General features: G+C 40.7%; 1 protein-coding gene across 1 annotated transcript in view; it reads right to left on the bottom strand.

Moving 5' to 3' along the window:
- cygb2 (cytoglobin 2) overlaps positions 1 to 15,460 on the bottom strand; it is a 44,849-nt gene extending 29,389 nt beyond the window's left edge. The window contains exon 1 of the mRNA XM_084426267.1: positions 14,983 to 15,460. Coding sequence (XP_084282393.1) covers positions 14,983 to 15,263 — 281 coding nt within the window. The 5' untranslated portion in view covers positions 15,264 to 15,460. The remainder of the gene's footprint in view (positions 1 to 14,982) is intronic.
- Between the last annotated feature and the right edge of the window lie 5,611 nt (positions 15,461 to 21,071).

Below are 21,071 nucleotides of genomic sequence, written 5' to 3'. Positions count from 1 at the left end.
ACGTTGACGAAGTGTGCACACCACGACCTGACCTGACCAATTGATGACCTGGAGAATGTTCGTAGATGACAGTTGCTTAAGAGACCAAACAATAGGCCTGAAAAGCAAGAAACGCTGTGAGACTAGGGGCCGTTACCTTAAAACAATTTGATAAGAAGATGAAATTGTGGCTTTAAGTAATATTTTTATTTCAGAGACAGAGAAAGATGTCTAAAGGAAATTTGGCTGAAGGACAACGTTTGGGTTAGCAAACTTTATCCAAACAAATGTTACCAAATAAATATGAACAAATATTGCAGTTTTCCTGTAGCTCAAACATTAGAGTTTGGCACCTGTAACGCCAAGGTCATGGGTTCGATTTCCGAGGGAAAGCAAGAACTGATAAGAATGTAAATGTGTACCTTGAAATGTAAATCGCTTTGGATAAAAGCGTCTGATAAATGTAAGAGAATCTTATTATGTTAAATTGATGCATGAGATGAGATCTCGTGCATCAAGAGGAGGATGATAACAGTTGCCAAATATGGTTTACTAAGGGGTTCACATTTGCTGAAAGCCATCGCACAGGTGGGAAGATAAATGTTGGAAGGACATTGGGTTTAATTGGGTAAAAACCCTGCAAAAAGCCATTCTTCCCCCTAATAAAATTGCTGTGTGCATTGTTTGTATTTTTTTTTAAGTGTGCTAATAAAAAGAATTGTTTCGACAGGAAACGCCAGGGCAGATGCAACAACACAGCAGACAAAAGAAAACTATGTGACAATAACCTCAACATTTGTTTTTCTTTACAGAAGATGCAGACTTTTGCGCACATGGCATGAGCAAAGTGAAGAAACAGTGCCTAACCCTGTGCAATGCTTAACTTAAAATTTTAATTTTGCAGGATGTCAGGATGGATTGAACCAAACAGAACTGATTCTGTATTGTTTTGTTAACATGAGCAACGTGGGTTGAGTGTTTTTCAGGGGAAAAGGACCCTGAGTGCTATTCAGTGAGCAAGAAATTATTCGATGATATGTTTCAGGTTGAAAATTCCACAGGTCACACCAAAAGGGACGACAAGACAAGCGGTCTCTAACAAAATCACTTAAGGTCTGCTTTCACAGGTGACAGCAGACAGTAAATGACTCATTCCAGTGGGGGTGCGATCATGATCTAAGGGAAAATCTTGTAAGGATTTGAAAATGATTGAAGAGTGTGAGACCTGTGTCCAAGCATCTCACCTTAAACTACACCAACCAACGTCAGCAACCCCATACGCCAACGCAAAAAATAAAGTGAGGAATCAAGGATGTACTAGAAACATACCTCTCCTTGCCAACGGTGGAAAGACCATTTCAACGGCACGCAAAGTGTCAAAATGGTGAAGATGGAACGTCCATGGGGCAACGAACATAGAAAAATGTTGACCAATTAATGGTTGAAGAAAAGTTTTGTGATTTTATTTGATTGAATCAAATTAGGGCTTAGTATTGATATAAATCTAATAATTTGACTTGTGCAAAGAAAAATGTGTTTTATCTATTAATTAATGTGAAGTATGGTGATAAGAAGAAAGACGGTATGTAATGGAAAAGTCAGGGATAATTTCGAACAACGAATGATCAAATTATAAAACTTTTCTGGTTAGATTTTATTAAATAGATTTTAATTAAATATAGCTTTAGAAGTAAAAACATTTCCTGACAAAATATTGTGATTAATTGAAAAAAAAAAAGGCTAAATACATAGTGTTATGATTGTATGTGTTATTCTGATAATTTTGTTATTAATGGGTACAGTCTATCCTAAGGGTGAACAAAAATTATGCAGATGGTACGAGTAACAGAAGTTGAAATTATAATCATTTACGTTTTTTCGGTATTATAATATCCTTTATTCTTACTATGCTTTATGTTATACTGGAGTGACTGAGCGTCCGATTTATCGGGAATGCGGTAGCAGTGCTTATCCATTTAGCCCGGCTTCAGATAAAATGTTTACTTGCTTGCTCCTAAAGTTTTTATTTTTATTTGTTTATTATGACCGCCGCTAGCGTAGCTAGCGAAAGCGGTCATATAGGGATTGTCAAAGTTTTTTTTTTTTTTTTTTTTTTCGTCAATCTACTGAATTTTCCGTCAACGATACCAGGGACACCGAAACACCGGGGAACATGAAATTTGGTGAGCATGTAGCCCCACTAGACTTTTACGGAAAAATTTCGTTTGGTCCCCGGGGGCCACTCCCCCCCCGCGCTGGGCTCCCCCAAACCCAAAAAATGCAGTTTTTCCTAAATAACTACCTGAACCGTGGCACCGAGGATGAAGAAATTTGCAAAGTATGTTGGTCTTAAGGGCCCACATCAACCTAGCCCATAATCGATTGTCAAAGTTTTTTAGTTTTTTTTTCCCGTCAATCTACTGAATTTTCCGTCAACGATACCAGGGACACCGAAACACCGGGGAACATGAAATTTGGTGGGCATGTAGCCCCACTAGACTTTTACGGAAAAATTTCGTTTGGTCCCCGGGGGCCACTCCCCCCCCGCGCTGGGCCCCCCCAAACCCAAAAAATGCAGTTTTTCCTAAATAACTACTTGAACCGTGGAACCGAGGATGAAGAAATTTTTATGGTATGTTGGTCTTAATGGCCCACATCAACCTAGCCCATAATCACTCATTTGTGATTTGCGCCCCTCCCATAAAAAATGAAAATGCAATATTATTCTGCTTTAATCGCCCCTATCTTCAGTGGAGATGTTCAGAACTGCACCATATTTCATGTGTATGATTAACTTGACATCCTCTGGGGGTATGCTAAGTTTCGTAGAATTTCATCCATGGGGGGGGTATAAAATAAATTCATTTATGTGCACATTTAGTGACTGTACACTCATCGGCCTGTAGATGGTGCTGTTGAGCGAAGGGTTGCTGGTTTAGGATGATACTGTCACACACACACATGCAGGAATACAAACAAACGCAAGCATGCACACACACTGACATCCACACGCACAGACACACACCCATACACACACATACAAATCCACATGCACAGACACACACACACAAACACACATGCGCACACACAAACACACACACATACACACACACACAGACAGACATGCACATACTACTACTTTTTTTAGGTATATACATAAACACGCAATACAGCCAAATTGCTCCACGTCATTTATTTTTGTGGAAAGCCAGTGCAGGCCTGAGCGGCGGTCATATTTTGTACCGCCATGCGGTACATCTAGTTTTTCTTATTTCTTTCAAAGTTCAAGTAGAGTGATCAGGTATACAAAAATCAGATATGAAAGGTAACTGTGATGTAAAGACTTGAAACAACTCTTATCATTTATGGGTTTGATGCAGAATTAGAAACAAGGGTGTTTTTAAGTTGTTATAATCATACCTAATGTTAATGAAACCAAATTGTTTATCAGAGAATGATAAAAAGGAGGAATTGTTATGGGAAAATTGATATTTTCTCTATATTTTATTTTCAATGATTTAACAAATGAATGCCATACATTCATTTGTCTGTATTTTGAGTTTCTTTTATGATGCTAGTACAGCTGCAGGGTGTGTGTGTGGGATTTCAGAGGTGAGAGGATTCCCGGGGTCAAAGGGGGTCCCTTTTGTTCCTTGTGTTGTGGTGGGTGACAAGAGATAACACTATAAAAATGCTGGCCAACCTCTGCTCTGGGTCTCACTCCGCCTGCAGCTGGACTGTGGATGGACTGGGAACTATTCTTGCAAGAATAAATATATTTTAAGGACAATTTGAATCATGAAGTCTCTTATGCCTGATGCTGTTTTGTTAGTTGTTTGTTTTTGCCTCAACAAGCAGTGTCCTTATTTTTCAGATGTGTTTGCAACATCAAAGTAAATTATGTTAAATTAATTATATTGTTCCATCTTAGGGGGAAAACACAGAGTTCTAAATTACGTTCTGCACACAGAGAAATTCCGCATGTGCAGTGGTTAAAACAACATTGTACTCAGTCAGAACACATGCATACTGCCCCAAAAGACCCATACTCAAAATCTTTGGTTCGAAAATGTGTACCGTCACACCCCTAATATTGAGTTAATGTATGACTCAATGTATTGAGCTAATGTATGAATTATGACTAATCCATTCATTAATGACTGCCACATCAGCAACTAATAAAGAGTCTATATGATTAATAGTTTAAGTCGTATATAAATTGAGCGTCAGCGTCAGTTCTGGCAGGCCAGGTAGTCAAGACGCTGCTAATGCTGTTTGCTAAGAACACTGTCCTGTCAGCTGATCTGCTCCAGCTGAGCTGCATTAGCTCGTTAACTCCCCTTGCTGCTCAATGGCCAAAGCTCAAACAAGGCGCCCTATTTAAAGCACATTCAGTTTGCTCATACATGCTTGCTGCTCGCTTCTGCTGATCTGTACGCTGGTAAAAAGTTGTTTAATTCCTTCATAGCTTGTTTCTCAGAAGATGGCTTAGTCATCTCTTCATAGCGCTTACACTGCAGACTGTCAAAACAGTTAAAAGTCAGATAATTCTAGGTAACAGCATGGTTTAGCTATTGCAGTCTTGAATAGTCATTTCAGTAATTAATACATTTTTACCATGATATAAATTGCTAAATTAGGGTGGCTCAGATGACACCGTTCGAGACACTCAATTTCTGTTTTGGGGGGAATAGCTCATCTAGTCAAAATAATGTGAGAGCCCTTATGCTGCTGCTGCATCCCCTCATGCTGATAATGCTGTCTCTATATGCTGCTGCTATCTCCTCATACTGCTGCTGTTCCCTGACTTCTGCTAATTCATGAATGGTCAGGGGACTCATTTGATCAGAACATACTGCTGCTGCTGTCCCCTGATTCTGCTAACTCATGGGTGGTCAGGACTCATCTGATTATAACATATTGCAAATTATCCGTATATTCGTAGATTACTAAGCATATAATTGTTAAAATAAAATCATCCTCTGTATCTCAGAGGATTGCCAGGTGTGGTTTTGTTTGGGGGGATATTTTAGCTCTCACAGTCCTAAACTGTGTGAGCGTTCCCTAATGCTGCTGCTGCTGTCCTCTGACTCTCTGCTATTTCATGGTGCTCATGAAAGGTCAGAGGACTCCCTGAACAGAGCCATACCGCCAAATTTCAATTCAGGAACATCAACTTGTTTGCAATCTATTCAATGAAAATTCTTTATTTTTATTGTCTGTGTGTTCTTGACTTAATGGACCTGACAGAAATTGAGCGTCAGCGTCAGTTCTGGCAGGCCAGGTAGTCAAGACGCTGCTAATGCTGTTTGCTAAGAACACTGTCCTGTCAGCTGATCTGCTCCAGCTGAGCTGCATTAGCTCGTTAACTCCCCTTGCTGCTCAATGGCCAAAGCTCAAACAAGGCTCCCTATTTAAAGCACATTCAGTTTGCTCATACATGCTTGCTGCTCGCTTCTGCTGCCCGCCACCTCCCCAGCTCCTCCTTATGCATAACGTGGCATTGCTTTATGTCATGTTGCTTGCTCTGTTCACAGGGGGGATATTTTAGCTCTCACAGTCCTAAACTGTGTGAGCGTTCCCTAATGCTGCTGCTGCTGTCCTCTGACTCTCTGCTATTTCATGGTGCTCGTGAAAGGTCAGAGGACTCCCTGAACAGAGCCATACCGCCAAATTTCAATTCAGGAACATCAACTTGTTTGCAATCTATTCAATGAAAATTCTTTATTTTTATTGTCTGTGTGTTCTTGACTTAATGGACCTGACAGAAATTGCTATTGATTTAATGTGTCATGGATGAATTCCCTATAAACATCTAGTATTCAATAATACTGTAAATTAATGTGTTAATTACCACAATGGGCTGAAGTAATATATTTCAACTTTTAGCCATCGTTTTAACGAATCCTTAGCTAATGATTTGAAAAGATATCATTATGTTATGACTTGAGGCTCATGACTGTTAACTCATTATTAAGTAATATGCCGTTATGGATTTGATATTGCCTCACAACCACACTAAAGTTTGAGGTTTGTGGGACAGTTGCAGAATGAATGTAATGTCAGAGAATATGTTTGAAGGATGGGTAAGTTGGGCTGCACAGAATTGTCAGTGAACCAGAATCTGAACTTCTAACAGCTGTTGCACTGTGTCTAAACTGTACGTGACTTGTTGCATCACGCCGCAACAGCTGTGTACACTGGATGCGACAAGGCGACCATAGCAAATACATTTGTCCTTCATATCAGAAGTAGTACAAGTGCTTGGAGTTTATCAGAAATCGAATGGGGCATCAATTTACTGTCAAGGATTTGTCATTTCATGCCGCATCCAGTGTAGACAGCATCACTGTTTATAACGGGTTCTAAAGTCTTTTGTAGTGTTGTGCCGCTTGTATCCGGTCTAGACACGTTACAAAATAGCAGTGCCTGGGCAAATGTCCTCAGTGTCCCACCTTTGAATTCTAGACCTCAAACATCCTCCAGAAATATTCCTGTGCCATGAACAACAAAGGCACAAGGTAGCATGCACCAGTTTATCTGGTACAATGGCATCCCAGTTGCAGATGGCTGGAAGTTGAATTCCATAGCTTCAACCCATTGTGGTAATTAACACATTAAAGTTGCTCTAAGCGATGTTGGGTGACATCACTTCTTGTTGACGTTTAAAGTATTGTCAAACAAAACGGAGGCTAGTTCGACCCTCCCTCCTCCTCATCCCGTCCCCCAAATTACTCTATGATGACACTTAATTAATATAATTTCAAATGTTATCTCACAACTCAAAAATTTCAAACCATTGTTACAGCCCTGATAGTACAATATGATTCATGTAGCCTCTGTTGCATTATATAATGTAGTTTGAAAACATATCAATGATCAAGGCTGTTTAAACAGGTAATGGTAACAATACTGAAAGGTTCACGTTTGCTTAAATGATTTTAAATGATTTGTTGTATTAATGATTAATGCTGCATTGATACACATCCTACATTATATTGCTGAGCATTAATTCTTAATCCTTACTGTTTAGGGAAAAACATTGGTGTGATGCATACTACAGGTATGTTATTAACACCTCCAGCATTATCTCAATGGAGGGGATTATGTATTCCTCAAGGTTGTCCTAGTAACCAGTTTTAATGACAGTTCTAAGACCAGCTCCTCTAGGTTTCTCTAGAGGCTGGATGGCAGGAGATTTTGAACCTCATTACAAACACACATCACTGCATAGTGCTACTGTGCATGTGATATGACTTCAACTTGGTTTCAGGTTGTTATGAGATCCTTCTGCTGACAACTACTGTTTTTTTTCCTGTGAATAAATCTATTAACCTAGTATTCCTTTTCTTAGAATTCCACAGTGCACTGCTCTCTTCGTGTTGACCTCATTTCACTTCTCTGGATGTTCTTTTATGCCACTAAGACAAACCGGAGGCATTTTGCTCATTTATTAGATTTAGCCTTTAGCCAAAACACTAAATTGCATCCTGGATCCCATGACTAGAGATAAAAATGTGTGGCAGCTCATAGCTGGCCATGCGTAACCTACGCAGCTGTCACTTCATTCTCCTAGAAACACAGACGTTGAGCCCAACCATTGTGTGCTCAAGAGTATAACCAATGCTGCACTGTTCAATGAGATTTAACATGGTTCATGCAAGCTGCACATTTAGCATGAAAGATATGAGCACAAACTACTATATCAGAATACTGAGAATTGTAGCTGTTAAACCCAATGTTTTTTGCTGCCTTTCTCCTTGTTGAGTAGTTGGTAACACATGTCATACTTGTAAAGGATGACATCTTATGCTTGTGTGCTTGCGTAACTCCCCCTCCTGAATGAATTAATTAATAAGGACAGTTATCTAAAGGCTCATTAATATAATCCATGTTATTTTTAGGACATACTCTCAATGTGTTCAATGCCTCTTGTGTTTTGACTTTAAAATAACTTTTGAGACTATCAAAATTGTTGTATACCTTCCATGAGGAAGGAATTTCTCTGACAAGATACATGTCACATGTCACAATCCTGGTGTGCTGTAAAGAGCACATTCAGGGCTTATTAGAGAAACCAAATATTTGGAGGTTTCACCATGAAAACAACTTCTCCTTGGTCTTTAAAAATGACTGACATTAATTAGTGATCAAATGTAGCACTCTTGTGGAAATATGATAATATATTGTAATAATAATTTAAATCGGACAACTTTTCAAATTGTATTTCATAAACCAACATCTCAGGAAAACGTTATGGGGTTTCAAATCAAAATATGACTTTCTGTTACAGAACAGGTCATTGATTTCATACATGTCCACTGTAGAGGACATCAGGACTTAAATCATGTTTATCAGGCATTTTGGGAGACACAACAGGTGAATATGGAAATAAATTATACATCAATATTCCTATGAAATATGATTATTATTAATAAAATGTTGTGAATTATTACTCCAATTATTACACTTCTTTTTTCATTAAATGGTACTCCAAGAAAACATTAATATGCAAATTAGATACAGTATATAGATAGATACATTGCATTGAATGGGAATATTAATGTATGGCCATTTTACCCACATATTGCATAAAGTAAAATGGTGTATCAATTCATTCCGTTATATCTTTCATAACATAGTTGAGAATCATCTTTATACAAAGTTTGGTAAAAAAAAAATCCTGAAACCCAAAAATTGATTGGTGAATAAAAAATAAAAAAATCCCATTGTCTTTGCCTATCCATATAATTTCTTGTCATTTTATTTTTAAACAACTGAGTCCTGGTGTCCACTACAGAGGACATAGCATAACATATGAATACAATATACGTTTTCAAAAATGTTTATTATTTTTTTTTTTTTTACCATTTGTTTCTTATGCTCTAAACAATGTGATGACATAAAAAATAAAACACTTTACGCTAATGTTTAATTTTGTGACGGGTTTATAAAGGGATTCAATAATATCTAATAACTCATATCCAAATGAACTATAAATCATTGATAGGCAGTTATAACAACATGAATTAAAAAAAAAATCCAAAAAATAAATAAATCAAGGTACATTAAATCAAGGTACACTGGAACATTAATGCAAATTGTTACCAAGATTTCAGACGAATCATAGACTTTTAAGATTCACAGATCAAAGTCTGAGTAAGTGGAAAGAATTTAGAAAATGGTAACTTAAATTAATGAAAAAAGTATTGGCTTATTGTGTTAAAAAAAAAAAAAAAATTGTTTGAATGAATAAAAACAAAAACAAAATAATATATGTTGCTATGATTTTTTTTTTTTTGAATAACAGGGCATAAAAACCATAATTAAAAACTTTAAGGTTTGACAGCTTATATTATAATGCAAATACAATTATTTGTTTAAAGCTCCTTCCTTGATGCAGACATTTGTGGTATGAGCCAGTACTAAACAAGTCCTGACTCTCTGTGGTCATTAAAAATCCCAGGATGTCCTTCGAAAAAGAGTAGGGGTGTAACCCTGGCATCCTGGCCAAATTTGCCCAGTGACTTCTGTCCATCATGGCCTCCTAATCATCCCCATAAATACTGATTGGCTTCATCACTCTGTCTCCTCTCCACCAGTAATCTGGTGTATGCTGGGCGTTCTGGCGCAGTATGGCTGCCGTCGCATCATCCAGGTGGATGCTGCACATTGGTGGTGGTTGAGGAGATTCCCCCTTCCATGTAAAGCTTTGAGTACCCAGAAAAGCGCTATATAAATGTAATTAATTATTATTAATTATTATTATTATAAACAGTCTAATGCTTCATGGTTTATTGTTAGACACGAATTTGGCCTTATTTGTGTAGCCACGGATATAATCCGTGTGGTCGCCGAGCCACTTCATTATCACTCTTGTCTTGCAACATGGTGCTCCATCATGCTGGAAAATGCACGGATCATCACCAAATTGCTCCAGGATAGTTGGGAGAAGTTGCTCTATCAGGATGTTTTGATACCATTTTTTATTAATGGCAGTGTTTTTAGACAGAATTGTGAGAGAGCCCAGTCCCTTGGATGAAAAGCAACCCCACACATGGATGATCTCAGGATGCCTCACGGTTGGCACGACACAGGACTCAAGATAACATTCACCTTTTCTTCTCTAGACAATCCATTTTCCAGATGTCCCAAACAGTAGGAAGGGGGTTTCCTCAGAGAAATTAACTTTGCACCAGACGGTCTTCTGCTGTTCAGTCCTTGTATGTCCTGCAGAATTTCAGTATGTCCTTGATGTTTTTTCTTGCAGAGAAGTGGCTTCTTTGCTGACACCGGGCCATTGTCCAAAAGTCTTTGCCTCACTGTATGTGCAGATGCACTCACACCCACCTGCTGTCAATACTGAGCAAGCCCTACACTGGTGATGAAACAATTCTGCAGCTGACTTCTTAGGAAGAGACAGTCCTGGCACTTTCTGAACACTCTGGGACATCCTGATGCCTTTACTGCAGTTGAACCTCTCTGCTTGAAGTTCTTTATGATCTGGTAAATGATTCTTTCAGCTGCAATATACTTTGCTTCAATTTCCTTGCATGTAAGGCCATTTTGATGCAAAATGATGATGGCTGCACGTCTTTCTTTGGAGGTTACTCCAATGATAATGATAGAGATTAAAGTGAGTAAAGTGAATAGTACTTGTTCTCACTTTCCCATGTGTTTATGATATGACAGTGAAATGATGCTAGCAGGTCATTTTGTGCCAGGGTCCAAAAAAAAAAAGGGTTTTGTGATAAAGTAAATTTTTTTGGCCAATTAAGTTTTTGTAACTATTTAAAATGCATCTGATCACTCTGCACAATAATCTAGAAACAATGTAAATCAACACCACAACAACTGAAGCAGCAAACTTTTCGAAAGACAAAATTTATCTCACTGCCAATACTTTTGGCCACAGCTGTATACTGAAAAATGTATTGAATTTACTCAATGGCAAGTGGTTGCAATCAATTGATTTTACCTATATGTTTAAATAAACACATCTAGTTGAATGTACTCAATTTTATTTAGTTATCTTAGCTTGATTAAATTTAGTTGACTTAAGTATAATACATTTTGTAATTCCACCCTTATTTAATTTTACTTCTACTTAAATTATTTATTTATTTATTTATTTGTATTATTTAATGAGTTCAAAATGATCTAGCTTAATCTACTTGTTAAACATCCACAGTGGTATATAGACAACAGAGATATAAAACTTGGTTGAGATGTTTTTAAGTCATAAAAACAGGTAAACGTTATTAACTGTGAAACAACCACAATATACATTTAAAAAAAAAAAAAAAAAATCCAATAGCTGTCAAAATGGTCAATATGATAAATAAACATTTGCTTTTTGTTAAATGAGTTATTGTATTCAGAACTTTGAAAAATAACCAAATAAGTTACATTTTGTTTACATTTATTCATTCAGCAGACACTTTTATCCAAAGCAACTTACACATAATGAATACAAGCAATTCACCTTAAAGAGGTAATACGCATGAGAAGTTCTAAAAACAAATTTAAACAAGAATACAATTGCATGGAAGTGAAAAAAGTGTTGTTACCAATGTCCTGTTACATATTTGTACTTACCCATACCATTCAGTCGATTGTTACATGTGTGTAGAACAAATATTAGAGCTGTACATGCTATGCTTGCAACGCCAAGGTCATGGGTTCGATTCCCAGGGAAAGCAAGAACTGATAAGAATGTAAATGTGTACCTTGAAATGCAATGTAAGTCGCTTTGGATAAAAGCGTCTGCCAAATGCATAAATGTAAATGCATACAGAAGGTGCCAACGAAAACAATTTCTATGTGGCCAACAGGAGAGTGAGAGACATCAGAGTGTGCCAATACTCGGTATCCACAGATTAGCAACACACTCACGTTGGGTTTTCATGTTTTATGGGGACTTTACATAGTGATTATTATACTGTAAAAACTGTAGGACCTACATTATATCCCCTCACCTTACCCCTAAAACTACTCAGCACAGAATACTTTCTGCATTTGTAAAAAAAAAAAAAAAGAAAAAAAAAAGAAACAGCACTATAATTTTTAAGTTATTTTCCTCATGGAGACCAAAAAATATTCCCACAAGGACAAGGGTTTCGGATATTGACATCTTTTTGGGGGATATTTTGTCCCTATAATGTAAGGTACTGTACATGTATACCTGAACCACACACACACACACACACACACACACACACACACACACACACACACACACACACACACACAGTCTAATAACTTAAATTCACAAAATTATCCCTGACAGTTGTCCTGGCAACCTATAGCATTCTATTATAATGAATCATGTAGGCTTTGCCTATTTAAAACTGATTTATGTTCGCTTATGTGTGTGAAGAGACTACAGAAAAACATAGCTAAAATGCATAATCTAGTTAATCTAGTCAACTGTTATTATAGTATACATTGTTAATTATGAGTTTATTCATTTTTAATAGACATTTTTGGGTGCTAAAATGCATAATCTAGTTAGTCTAATCAACCGTAATTATATTATACATTGCTAATTATGAGTTTATTCATTTTTAATATATATTATTTACAAATCATTAAACATTAGAAAGATACACATTTATGCTATAAATAAATAAAATTAACCAAGTAATTAATAATTAACTGAATGTACTGTAAACATCTTTTAGTCAATATTTACAACTTAATAAGCTGTAAATTATTTTTGTGTAGTGATGTAATTATATGTCTGTGCCATTCTATTAAGTTAACTGAACAATAAGCTAGTAATTATGTTTAATTACTGTTGGTTTTGCAGTTATAAATTGCTAAAATAGTGTAATAAAGACAATTTGACCCCTATTCTAAAGTAGTTATATCCTCATTAATTATGTTACTTATTGAGTGACATTTAAGTTTATTGACCAGAATAAACCAGATGTTATTGACCAGAATAGACCAGACGTGATCTCAACACATACATGTACTTACATTTTCATACACTGAAACGTACAATATTGACAGCACTAAAAATTATGTAAAAACATTCTGCTCTGTTCGTGACTTCCACTGCAAACTCGTTTCAAAGGATTACGTTGAACAAAACTACACTTTAAAACCTTAAAATGAATAACATTTCTGTAATTGTTTAACCATTATTTATCATGTAATACTTATTTTGTTTGCCAATGGGACACAAAGGTGTTTTCTCAGACACAGGACTAGAAAGTACTCCAAACACAACACAAATTCACAAAAGGCATCAATTTAATCCGCTTTAATCCACATCTTTAGAATCCATACAACTGCGAGGAACAGATCCAAATTCAATTCTTTATCCAGGGATCTTCATCTCCATCCTCAACAGCGACCGTAAACAAATGAATTCCCCTCATTATGAATTCAAAAATTGCCACCTCAAAAAGCTTGACACGACAACTTTTACGGCAGTGATATCAAACGCTCATTGGCTCTCGCTTGCTTCGTCACAGATTGCGACATGCATGAAGTGAAGCGGAATACCATTTTTTTCTAAATTAATAACTTAAATTCTGCTCTGTATCAGATACAAAACTGTTATATATCACCAGAGAGGACTGCGACTGCAACACATCATCATTTGGACTACTATTGGTACCGCTTTTTGGTAACACTTTATAATAAGGTTCATTAGTTAACATTAGTTAACTACCTTAGTTAACATGAACTAAAGAATGAACAATACTTCTACAGCATTAATTAATCTTAGTTAATATTAATTTCAACATTTACTAGCATCTGCTCTCCGCGGAAGCTTTGCATTTAAACAACTAATAAAATATTTCAACTCAGATGTGTAATTATTTACTTATATGGCAAGCAGCCGTGTAATAATAAATATTACCTCCGCTTCAAGTCGGGGTCCGGATCACCCTGTCGGGGGTTATTTTGAGAAAACCACCGGCTGGATGTACATTATCCCTTACTTAACTAATGCATAATTCAGGACCCTTACAATGTAAAGTTAATCATGAATTACTTGTGTATTCGTGCTTAATTAATGCTTAATTGTGAACAAGTTAATCATTAATTAATCCTTAACTAATGCATTATTCTGGACCCTTAAAATAAAGTGTTACCCATTTTTGGTTTATTTCAGTTTATGCAAAATAATACAAGGGATTGTGAGTACTGCAAACCCTGTTAAATCTACCTCTGGAGTTTGTTCTAATCTAACACGTACAGTGCTCTGACAGATTCTACCGAATTATCACAGAAACCATACAAAGGTATTGCAGGGATTAGGAAATACTATAGCAGGTATCTGTACCTGCTAAATTCTATTTGGTGAGTGTTAAAAATAGGAGCTACTGTAAAGATGGATTTGTTCTATGTTGTGCATTTTTGAGAAGCTTTGACACTGAGAAAAAGCATGTGGAAAAATATGTCATGGAACATCTTCCCTTGGCATCTGTCCATCATCAAGCCTAATTTGGGAATGCCAGCTGCAAGAGCAAAAAAATACTCAAAAAAGTGTCACATTTTAGAAAGACATTATCTGTAGTCCCCCCCTCTCCGAATAATATAGCTCATGTAAAATCATGTAAATCATTATTGTTCCTAATTTTTTTTTTTTTTTTCATTTGTATGTACCGTGGATGTATCTGTGTGTCTGTGTGTTTGTATGCCAGCGGCTTGTCCCTGTGTGCTAAAATATCCACCATGAAAGGTCTGCTTGCCAGTATTCTTCTCTGCCCACCATGCAGCTGCACATGCTGTCATTTGCAAATGTACAAGAAGCACATCTAATGGCAGAATGAAAATGTGTGGTTAAAGAAGAAATTTAAAGTGCATATGATTGAAAAAAACTGGAAGAATGTCTTTGCTGCTTTTGAGAAATTTTGATAACTATGAACTTCACAATTCCAAAAAACTTTCATATCATAACACATTAAAAGATTACAATGATTTTAACACAGTGCAAAGACAATAAAACAAGACCTCTAATGGTTCTTTGGCAAATTACTGCACCTGATCAGTATAGTGACGCCCACATCCTCACAGGTCTCGTAAACACGCGCCCAGGTGTCCTGAATGATGCCTCGCTCCACATCTGTTAGCGGCTCTGGTCTCTCCCTCCCCTCTGTCTCTTTATCCTCCCTCTCTTTCTCCATGCCACAGACGCACCACGGGGTACTTGCGCCTGAAGCAGGCACAGACGATGGAATGAGAGGTGGTGGTGGTGGAGAGGACCGACGAAGTTGGCGGAGGGGGCAACAGAAACGCAGGGCAAGAGAGTAGAGAGTGTGCATCCGCCCCCCTCTCACCCTGTGCCCCTCACTCCCTTGAGCAGGCAGGATGATTTCACTACTGACAATCGCTCGATGAATATATCTGCTGTCACTGTCTTCTGTCTGTCTGCTTTTCCGTTCCTTGTTTTCCAAGCTGCTAAGGTCTTTGTCTACCCTCTAACACAGATGTTGTCTGTGCTTGGAACTTCTGGATTTGTAATGACCTCAGATATGGAACGTGTGGAGGAGAAGGAGGGAGCTGAAGAGCCGAAGGGAGGAGTGACAGGGAGAGAGAGCGAGGGAGAGAGAGAGAGAGAGAGAGAGAGAGAGAGAGAGAGAGCATGACAATTCCTGTGTTACCTATCAAGCCTTTCCAAGCTGTGCCTTTACACTCACAGATTCCAAACACACACAAGCTCATATTCAACAATCACATTCTTAAAAAAGGTATAACATGAATCTGAAGCCTATTACACAAAAGAAAATACACATAAATTCAGACAATTCTCACAAAAGTATAAAAATAAAATAAAAAAAAATTATTATCATTATTATTTTTATTTATTTATTTAAATGTATTATTGTTCATTGAGCCAGAAGAAATGATGTCCAGATCCAGAGATGGACAGTCTTGCCTAAAGAATGAAGAGGATCACTCCTCACCAAGAGGGTCTATAGAAATCAAAATAACAAATTAACAATAATAATATTTTTTTCTTTTTTGAAAAAAAGTATTAAAGGACCACTGTTTTATGCAAAAAAAAAACTGCTTTCTACTATTTACTGAAATATGTCTGTATACCTGAGATGTAATTTGCCCTAATGAACTGCACTGCTGTGAATATTTGTGAGATTATGCAATGCTGTTGCTTTATTTACACCACAACTGTACCCCAAAGTATAACACTCGTAAGGATTTTTTTTTTTTTTTTGCCTTTCGGGCACTTTTGGGGCCCTTAACATGCTCAAAAACTCTTGACACTTTGCACACAGGTCAGAACCCGTGGCCATCAGGGCCAGGCTGAAGCTGGTACTCGGGCGTGGCAGGGGGGCTCAACAGCGCCCCCTTGAACGGGGTCCGAAAACTTGGTCCATATATTCAATTCAAGAATTATGTTAAGTTTAAAAACAGCCAGAATGCGCTATTTAGTAAAAAAAAAAGTCATACATAGGGCTATACTGCCCTCTTGTGTTCAAAATCAGGTAGGCCCATTGTATATTGTATTTATATATAAATATATTAGCGATGTGACTGAGAATTTTTTTCCCACTGGTTAATCGATGTATGACACCGCGGCGGGGGCTTTTAAATCGCTAACTTAAAAGCGAAAGTGAAATACGGACGTCCAGTAGGAATGAACTAAAAAACATTCACTATGTTCTGCTCGTTCCTCGCTGTAGACGCGCTATTGCCCGTGCAGCCGTGAGCATTTTAGTTTCATTTTAAAAATAGCGCCATTTCGGGGGTGGGATTGCTTGAATGTTTTTTTTTACAAAAGCACAATGTTGTGTTTTATTGCGAGTGTACATAAGTAAACACATTGCAGTTTAAATGATGTCCTGTATGAACAAAATGATGGAGTAGCCAATGTTTTTATGTTTCCACTGTTTGATCGCGCCCGCGCCCGCGCCCGCGCCTCACACACACTGTGCATTCCAGCATTGCAATCTTGACATCGCAGCCAGTTCATTATAGCCGTAATAAAATATAATAATAAATATATATAGTCAACCTATTTGCAGCAAATTATAGTAGATTTCAGATCAATATATTTGTTTTCCTTACAATTTTAATTAACACTAACTTTATTCTCATCTGAATTATAAATAATTTATTTCTGTATAAAATAATACTACTATTACCATTAAAAAATACATTTGATTGTCTTTTTTAATCAATGTAGAATGTGTGACTTAAAAATAAACAGATTAGTGCACGGTTTGAGTACAAGAAATGAAAACGTCTCGGTTACGGATGTAACCCTCGTTCCCTGAGTGGGAACGGAGACGTTACGTCGGATGACGACGATTGGGGTTTCGCTTAGAAGCCTATCACCTTCGAGTATATAAAACGAGCCAATGGCAATGAAATGCCATGGGTCTGCGGAATTTGCATAGCGTAACTCCGCCCGCCGCAGGGGGTATATAAGGAAGTACGCTGCACAATGCAGACATGCCTTCGCTGAGGAGCCGAGACTGGCCCCAGGCGTTTTTCAGCGGTACAGCGGAAGTGGCAGGAAGACGTAACGTCTCCGTTCCCACTCAGGGAACGAGGGTTACATCCGTAACCGAGACGTTCCCTTTCGTGGTCACTCCGAGTTACGTCGGATGACGACGATTGGGGTTCCAGTCTAATCACGCCACCTCGGCTGTCTTCCAGTGCCCTGCGTAAGTCTGAGCTCCCTGTTGTGAGACTAGCACGAACGAAGGAGTCCTACTTAACACAGGGATACCAAGGTACACTGGGAAGCATATCTCCAGAGAGAAATATGCAATCATGCCCAGCCATTGATGGGGGGGACTTAGAATACACATATGACCCAGAGGGATGCATATGGAGAATCACTGGGGTGTCCAGCCGCAGGTGGAATTTTAAACCCCAGGGGTGGCAAGGTGGCTTGCCAAGGGAAAGACACACGCTCACAAGGAGACTTACAGTGGAATACACATGTGGGGGTCGCCCAGAGGGGGGACCATGCACATGGAGGCACCTAGTCAAGCGCAAAAGCTGCGTTATGGCAGATTGGCATAACTCAGGCGTTGACGTAACCAGTGCTGGAGGAAACTCAGAGCTTATCAGACTCACCTGAGAAGAAAATCGCACGTATCCCGTCCGTGGAGAGGAATGGCGAGCAAGCGAAGACACCTGAGCAGAATCTAGCACCGGCTGGTTGAAGCGAGTACATGAGAAGAAACTGGCTCTACGCGGAGATTATAGAATCTCGCGAATGTGTTGGGTGTCGCCCAGCCTGCAGCTCTACAAATGTCTGTTAGCGAGGCGCCATGCGCTAGAGCCCAAGAGGAAGCGACACTACGTGTGGAGTGGGCTTTCACACCAAGGGGGCATGGACGACCTAGCTGCTGGTATGCCAAAGCAATGGTATCCACTATCCAGTGAGATAACCTTTGCTTTGAGAGAGCCTTTCCCTTCAGCTTCCCACCATGACAGACAAAGAGCTGGTCTGAGGTCCTGAAACACCGCGTTCTGTCTACGTAAGCACGGAGGGCGCGTACTGGACAGAGCAGTGCCAAGGCTGGGTCTGCCTCCTCCAAGGGCAGCGCTTGCAGGTTCACTACCTGGTCTCGAAAGGGTGTGGTAGGAACCTTGGGCACATATCCAACCCGGGGTCTCAGGATCACGTGAGAGTCAGCCGGCCCGAATTCCAGGCACGCTTCGTCAACCGAAAATGCCTGCAGGTCCCCTACCCTCTTGATGGAAGCCAATGCAACCAGGAGCGCTGTCTTCATTGACAGGAACTTAAGCTCCACTGATTGCAAAGGCTCAAAGGGAGCACTCTGCAGGGCAGTTAGAACCACTGAGAGGTCCCAAGAGGGAACGAGGGGAGGACGAGGAGGATTTAGTCTCCTCGCTCCCCTCAGGAACCTGACGATCAGGTCGTGCTTTCCCAGAGACTTACCTTCAACTGCTTCGTGATGTGCGGCAATGGCGGCAACATACACTTTCAGGGTGGAGGGAGACAGCCTTCGCTCCAACCCTTCTTGCAGGAAGGAAAGCACGACACTGATCGGGCATTTCGTGGGTTCTTGATGTTTAGAAGAACACCAGTTGACGAAAGGTTCCACTTCAACGCATAGGCATGTCTCGTGGACGATGCTCTAGCGGAAGTGATGGTAGCCACCACCGCAGGTGGTAGGGTACTCAAACCTGCCTCGTCCCGTCCAGGAGCCACACGTGGAGGTTCCAAAGATCGGGACGAGGGTGCCATAAGGTGCCCCGTCCCTGAGAAAGGAGGTCCTTCCTCAGAGGAATTGGCCAGGGAGGTGCTGTCGCGAGGAGTACTAGTTCGGAGAACCAGGTCCGGTTGGGCCAATACGGGGCAACCAAAATGACCTGCTCCTCGTCCTCCCTGATCTTGCGCAAGGTCTGCGCAAGAAGGCTCACTGGGGGAAACGCATACTTGCGTAGGCCCCGCGGCCAGCTGTGCGCCAGTGCATCCGTGCCGAGCGTGCCCTCGGTCAGGGAATAAAACAGGTCGCAATGGGACGAGTCGTGGGAGGCAAACAGGTCTACCTGTGCGTCGCCGAACTGATCCCAAATCAGCTGAACCGTCCGGGGATGGAGTCGCCATTCTCCAGCGAGAGGCCGAACTCGAGACAGCTCGTCGGCCGCCTGGTTCAGGTGTCCCGGGATATAAATGGCTCGAAGCGACCTCAGATGCTTCTGACTCCATATGAGGAGGTGGCGAGCGAGTTGCGACATACGGCGGGAGCGTAGACCACCTTGATGGTTGATGTACGCTACTGTTGCGGTATTGTCTGATCGGACTAGTACGTGCTGACCCCTGAGCAGCGCATGGAAGCGGTGCAGGGCGAGACGTACAGCCAGCAACTCGAGGCAATTGACATGCCAAAGGCGCTGGGGTCCTGTCCAGGAGCCCGCGGCAGCATGACCATTGCACATGGCGCCCCAGCCCGTGTTGGAGGCATCTGTTGATACAACAACATGCCGGGAAACTCGTTCTAAGGGCACTCCGGCCCGTAGAAAACTGAGGTTCGCCCACGGGGTGAAGGTCTGACGGCAGGCTGGAGTCACTGGGACTTGGAGCGTGCCGTGTTGCCATGCCCACCTCGGGACTCGATCGCGAAGCCAAAGCTGAAGCGGTCTCATATGAAGCAATCCCAGCGGCGTTACTGCGGCTGCGGATGCCATATGCCCCAGGAGCCTCTGAAAAAGTTTCAGTGGAACCGCACTCTTGCCCTCGAACTGACGAAGACAAGTCAGCAGTGACTGCGCGCGCTCGCTCGTAAGCTGCGCGCACATGGCGACCGAGTCGATCTCCATACCGAGAAAAGAGATCCTCTGCACGGGGCAGAGTTTGCTCTTCTCCCAGTTGACCCGAAGGCCCAGACGGACTAGGTGCCGGAGCACTAGGTCCCTGTGTTCGCAAACCTGGTCTCGAGAGTGAGCTAGGATCAGCCAGTCGTCGAGATAGTTCAGGATGCGAACCCCGTGTTCCCGGAGGGGAACAAGGGCTGCCTCGACGACCTTCGTAAAGACGCGAGGGGACAGGGCTAGCCCGAAAGGGAGAACCGCGTACTGGTATGCCTGCCCCTCGAAAGCAAACCGTAGAAACGGTCTGTGTCGAGGTAAAATGGAGACATGGAAGTAGGCGTCCTTCAGGTCGATCGCTGCAAACCAATCCTGCGGCCGCACACACTGGAGGATGTGTTTGGCCGTGAGCATCTTGAATGGCAGCCTGTGAAGGGAGCGGTTCAAGACGCGCAGGTCGAGGATTGGCCGTAACCCACCGGACTTCTTGGGTACAATGAAGTAAGGGCTGTAGAAGCCGGACTTCATTTCGGCTGGAGGGACAATCTCGATCGCACCCTTCGCCAGCAGGGTGGCGACCTCCGCTCTCATGACAGGGGCATTGCCACCGACCATAGTGAAGCGGACTCCCCTGAAGCGGGGAGGAGATCTCGCGAACTGAATCGCGTAGCCGAGCCTGATGGTTCTCGCGACCCAGCGGGACAGTCTGGGAAGCTCTAGCCAGGCCTCCAGAAAGTGCACCAGCGGGGTCATACGAACCACAGACGTACCGTCGGTGGGGCAGCGAGGCGGAATGACCGGCACCGGCGAGGGTGGCA

Source organism: Rutilus rutilus, assembly GCF_951802725.1.
Source record: "Rutilus rutilus genome assembly, chromosome: 12".
In the NCBI taxonomy this organism is placed as follows: Eukaryota; Metazoa; Chordata; class Actinopteri; order Cypriniformes; family Leuciscidae; genus Rutilus; species Rutilus rutilus.
This window is presented reverse-complemented; position numbering and strand designations above follow the sequence as displayed.